Raw genomic sequence first — 5700 nt, 5'->3', positions numbered from 1 at the left:
TCCTACAGAGCCCTACACAAGATGGATTAAACCCATCATTCCTTTTTTTATCCAGGGGGTTAAGTGGCTTGGACAGAAACAGTCTGTCAGATTCAGAAACAAAATTGAAGCAGGCTTTCCTATGTCCTCACGTTACAATCTTACTACCAGCCCACCAAACCGTTCCTCTCATCAGACCACCTACCAAACAGCAGTTCCCAGGAGCTGCTGGTCCCTGAGAGGCATTTCAAAGGAGGCTTTTTTCTTTGCCTGTGTCATTTGAACTATGAATTTTGTCTCAGAGCTTAAGAAAAGAGGAGGGAGCAAGATCCACCATTTAGATTTTGCAGCAGTCCCTCTCAGAGGGGCATGACAGGGTGGCAGCAGATTAGGTTTACAGGACTTACACAGCCAAAGTCTTTACATTTGCAGCTTGTAAATGAAACACTTGCAACTGGCAACACTGCAAAACCAAAGCAAAACCTATGGGCAAGGGGCAGGTGGGCAACGGGAAGGTTCTCTCTGCGTTTCGTTTAGTGGTGGCATCGAGCTCAGAAATGAAGCCCAGAGCTGCGACCACTTCATGTTCCAGGTGTCAGTGCAGGTATTACACAAAGGCGACATATGAAAGAGCCAAGGCACAGTTCAGACCAATCTGTAGACTCCAGTCTTATCTCCCAGGGGATCAGCCCATTAAGGATTCCCCTGAGCAGTTTGCAGACAGATGAATACTGCTTTAACTACACAGTCCACAGAGGATGCAATATGCAGACCGCAGTGAAACTACTTTCTGAACCAAGAAAAAAATCTGGCTCACCCTCAAAGTTTTGGCAGCCTGTTTAACAGGTTGTAGTTGAATTATGCAAAAAAGATCACTTTTTGTTTCAGTCTGAATAAAAAAAAAAAAAAGAACCCAACACATTGTTTTCAGTGGATGTGAAACAAAGTTTTCAGCAAACCAGACCTCATTCATTTCAGGTCGAATTAACACATTTCCTTTGATACAAAACAAATTATTTCATTCCATGCATTCCCAGTTGGGCATTTCCTAACCCTCCTTAAAACCACTCTCTTCTATTTTCTCCTACAGAGGCTGTGTCCAATTCTCCCTTCAAGATTTCTCACCCCTCCTGCTGAGCAGAAATGGGGGATTGGAGTTTCCTGGGAGAGTTCCTCGAGGAGGTCCACAAACACTCCACAGTGGTGGGAAAAGTCTGGCTGACTGTGCTCTTCATCTTCCGGATGCTGGTGCTGGGCACAGCCGCTGAGTCCTCCTGGGGGGACGAGCAGTCCGATTTCATGTGCGACACTCAACAGCCTGGGTGCGAGAATGTGTGCTATGACAAGGCTTTCCCCATCTCCCATGTCCGGTTTTGGGTCCTCCAGATCATCTTTGTCTCCACCCCATCTCTGGTGTATATGGGCCACGCGATGCACACAGTACGCATGGAGGAAAAGAGGAAGATGAAGGAGGCAGAACTAGAGGCCCAGGAGATGAAGAACAACGGTGACACATACTACCAGCAGAAGTGCCCCACGGCAGAGAAGGCCGAGCTGTCTTGCTGGGATGAATCGGGAGGCAAAATCATACTCAGGGGCAGTCTGCTGAACACCTATGTCTACAGCATTTTGATTCGCACTGCCATGGAAGTGGCCTTCATTGTGGGACAGTACATCTTGTACGGGATCTTCCTGGAGACCCTGTATATCTGCCAGCGGGCACCTTGCCCCCACCCTGTCAACTGCTACGTATCCCGTCCCACAGAGAAGAACGTGTTCATCGTCTTCATGCTGGCTGTGGCAGTGCTCTCTCTATTCCTCAGTCTGGCAGAGTTGTACCACTTGGGCTGGAAGAAAGCCAAAGAGAGGTGCTCCCGATCTTACAAACCCAGCCCCAGCACAGCCCCTGGCAGACTGGAGTCCGCCCCGCAAGTAGAAAGGGCCCAGATGTACACTCCTCCACCAGATTTTAACCAGTGCTTGTCAAGTCCCAGCGGCAAGTTCATCAGCCCCTTCAGCAACAAGATGGCCTCCCAGCAGAACACCGCCAACTTCGCCACTGAGAGAGTCCATGGCCAGGAGGATGCTGCTGGTGAAGGGCCTTTCATTAAGTCCAGCTACATGGAGAGTCCAGACGTGGCCAATGAATGTGCGGCACCCGCCTTCCCGGAGAACTACTTCAATGAGAAACGCCGGTTCAGCAAGACCAGCCGTGCCAGCAGCAAGGCGAGGTCGGATGATTTGTCTGTGTAGCCTGTCTCCAGGAAGGATGAGGAGAAGGAGCAGTCTCAGCGTTTAGTAAAACTTCTGCAAAGTGGACTCCAGACTCTTGCCACTAACCTCTCTCTGTTTTAACACCCTCTTGTTCCTTTACAGTGAACATCATTGTTATATTGCAGACAGCACCTCTCACAGCTTAAGGCAGGGGCAGCCATGAGAAGGCACGCACTGAAGAGAGGCACCAATCTCAAGATGTGAAGCTCTCGGCCATATTTTCACCATGGGACCCACAGGGACTGGAGGCTTGCCATCCTTAGCCTGGTGGAGCACAGGCCAGCAGACTCCTGAGGCTGCCCAGCGGGTATCCACTGAGGCACTGTATTCAGCAGATTGACCGGACCTCAATGCCCTTGCATCTTCATTGGTGTCTATTCAACATTTGCTACATCAGCTTGGCAACTGTACTGAGCAGAAGCTTCTCGCACCTGCAGGGAGCAGAAACACACCGGTAGGCTTTCTGGAAGACAGACTCTCATCTGCTTTGTTCTTGCTCTTTTTAACTCTCCCTTTCTCTACCTGAGCCCAGATATTTTATACCAGTTTACCTATACAATAAATCCTACTTGAATTTTTTGACACTGTGTATATAAATTTTCCCCAGAGATAAGGATATCTGTGGTCCCCCATACACAGCTGCCTCATGTCTAACGTTGGAATCCCTTCCTCATTCCTAAGTCAGCGCAGCAGACTGGCCCTGGGGCCCAGGGATATCGCTTAGATGACCAGTTGATGAAGACTAGGGAATTTTCCCGAAGCATTTATGTCACCAATTCTAAGCAAGGCATCCATTAACAGAAATAGAGACTGTCCTGTGAGAACAAATATCCTCCTTGTAAAAAAGAAGGAATTATCATGTGGAATCAAAGCGTTTTTTCCCCTTTTTAAACTCATCTTTCAAGCAACATGAATGCTTTTGAAAGGGTGCTGCCAGCTGCCAAGTGAGAGAAAAAACATCCTTTGTTTATCTGCAGAAGAGGTACGGCATGTGTCTTCTCTCACTAACCTACCAAATCACTTCAGCATCTTTTGCGAGGAGCAAGAGTCTTCTCCAGGTCCTGCACATCATTCGGCTCTTGGCTGCTCTCTCAAGCCTGACAGCCAGCGCAAGCCAAGATGTTTGTCCTCACAGCAAGTCCCTGTTCTGCCATCAGATCTTCTTCACCTCCACTCCATCCCTAGCGCATATGGCATAAGAAACACTTGGACCAGCTCTTTCCACCACTGTAGCCTCTCAGAGCAGCTGTTGGGGCCCAACACTGCACAGTGAGTCTGGTGGGTGAGGTCTGTAGGCAGCTCCCACTCCAGATATATTTTCTCGCTGCAGAGCTGACATCCCTCTTTTAAAGAGAATTGCTAAACAGAGCTAAACTGCTCCCTGTTGTTTACCCTGCGCTGCCCTTTCAAGACATGGGCCACAGCTTCCCAACGTTGGACTGTGTGAGCGAATGGCCTGGGACCAGCTTATGAGGGGACTGAGCCATTCCCTCTCTTAGGAGCTGCTGAAAGGGATTGTGAATCCCTGCTCCTGATACATAGTTAGCTTTGGTACAGTTCCCTGTAGATATACATATATACTCACACACAGGGGAGGGGGGAACCTTTTTTTTTTTTTTTGTAAGGTGTTTTATATATGTGTATTTTTTAATCCTGAAAAGACCTGCGTGTTCCCCTTAACATGAGATTTTAGTCAATCGTGCCTAGGTTTCTCCTAATAAAGTTCTAACTCCATCTCTCCTTGTTGATGTTTCTCCTCTCACGTGGCTGAGAATGAGCTTCTAGCATTGATCAGGCTGCCCGCCAGGCTCTACTGCTCAGGGATCACAAAATTTCCCATTGCCCAGAGTGGCAGGGATGAGGGGAAGGCTTGGCCAGGGGGATAAATAATAAACATTGGGAAATGATTGATTGACTGGCTAAAAGAAACCCCCTCCAACTCCCCCGCCTGCCTCTGCATTACCAGAGAAGAGTGGGAAGAGCTGGCCAGAGAGCAGAGCTTCCATCACCTTGCAATGGAAGCGCTCCCTCCTTGCATCCCCTAGCACACCGCCGCACCCAGAGAGGCCACCCACAACATGAGGCCAACTCAGCAGGAAAGAGTAGCAAAACTTGTCCCCTGAGCACCTGATTGCTTGTCCATGCAACAGAGCCCCGTAAGGCTTTTTAAGAGGCAAGGTCCTGAAAGACATTGAGAATCCACCGCTAACCAAAGAGTTCCTTTGAGTACTCAGCTTCCTTAAGATGTAGTTGTCTAGCCCAAAGAATAACCCTTCTTCCCCCAGCTGATGCCTCTCCTCTGAACTTCATCCCTTGCTCCCACTTTCTGACTTTCACAGGCTCCCTCCTTCTGACCTTGGATCCCCCTGTCCACCCAAAGGAAGTACCCTTCCTTCCTCTCTGGACACAATCTCCTATCCCATGAGACTCTGCAGGCTGGGAAGCTGGAGACCTGTAAAGTACTGGGTCCCAACAAGGAGCTTGAGAGGGGGCATAAAAAATGAAACCTGAATTCAATGAGGACACAGAGGCAAGGATATTTAGCCGTGTTAAAAACTGCAGGGACCATTTAAGATCAAAAAAGCCTTGGTTTAGTGGTTTTCTGCCCAGAAATGAGGATGCCACCTGAACACCCAAAGCCACACAATGCAGCAAGGAGGAGGGGTTCGTGCTAGCAGGCCTGGAGTTTTTAACTGGGATGTACACAGCCCTGAGCATGCCTGTCCTAAGGGTGCCACCTTCCTGGAAGAGATACGCAATGAGTAAGTCGGGAGCTTATTAAAGAATATTCACACCAGATCACTCCCGTTGGCAATTTTGGCTCTTGAGTAATCTTGCTGCTTCACAGGGCCATGCAAGCACTAACCCAGGCCTTGTTTAATAAACTATTCTGGATTTATAATAAGCAATAGCCCAAACCTTAAAAACCTCAGTGCTACAGGCACTCAGAAGGGTAGCACCTCTGCTGGAAAGCAAGGTATAGCCAAAAAATGAGGATAAGGATCTCCTTGATGCCATTTCCGACCTCTGTGATCCAAACATGGTCACAGGTGGGATTTTGGTGATCTTCGAGACCATAAGAGTACAACCATCCCAGCTTTCTCTCCCAGCCTAGAGAATACAAACATCAAAGCAGATAATCTCCCTCTGCCACTCATTTCTTAATGCCTCCCTGGTTCTGCCTTCTAGATATAACAAGTGGGGAATATTCGATGGATGGGTGTTTGCACTGGCTGACAGACCATAAACTTGCAATTCTTGGAATCTACTGTCAAGGCCAGCCAGACTATCACAGCACGATAGGAGCACATTTACTTCAGCCAGCAAGCAGAGAGGCTGGCCTGTCATTTCAGACAGATTTTGTATTTATTACTTTATACCAGATGGATGGATGGACAACCTTATACTTGTGACCTAAATCAACATTATATATTAAATTCAGCCCTC

General features: G+C 48.3%; 1 protein-coding gene across 1 annotated transcript; it reads left to right on the top strand.

The window, feature by feature from the left end:
• The first annotated feature begins 1121 nt into the window (after nucleotides 1-1121).
• GJA5 (gap junction protein alpha 5) lies at nucleotides 1122-3987 on the top strand. The gene has a single exon (XM_064469423.1). The coding sequence runs from the start codon at nucleotides 1123-1125 to the stop codon at nucleotides 2230-2232; it is 1110 nt and encodes a 369-aa protein (XP_064325493.1). The 5' UTR covers nucleotide 1122; the 3' UTR covers nucleotides 2233-3987.
• Nucleotides 3988-5700: the final 1713 nt, after the last annotated feature.

The sequence above is a fragment of the Phalacrocorax carbo genome, chromosome 1, assembly GCF_963921805.1.
Source record: "Phalacrocorax carbo chromosome 1, bPhaCar2.1, whole genome shotgun sequence".
Classification (NCBI taxonomy): domain Eukaryota; kingdom Metazoa; phylum Chordata; class Aves; order Suliformes; family Phalacrocoracidae; genus Phalacrocorax; species Phalacrocorax carbo.
This window is presented reverse-complemented; position numbering and strand designations above follow the sequence as displayed.

Bases quoted from the DNA above. Each gene is read 5' to 3' on its own strand.
- GJA5 (XM_064469423.1), top strand. From the start codon at position 1,123: ATGGGGGATTGGAGTTTCCTGGGAGAGTTCCTCGAGGAGGTCCACAAA.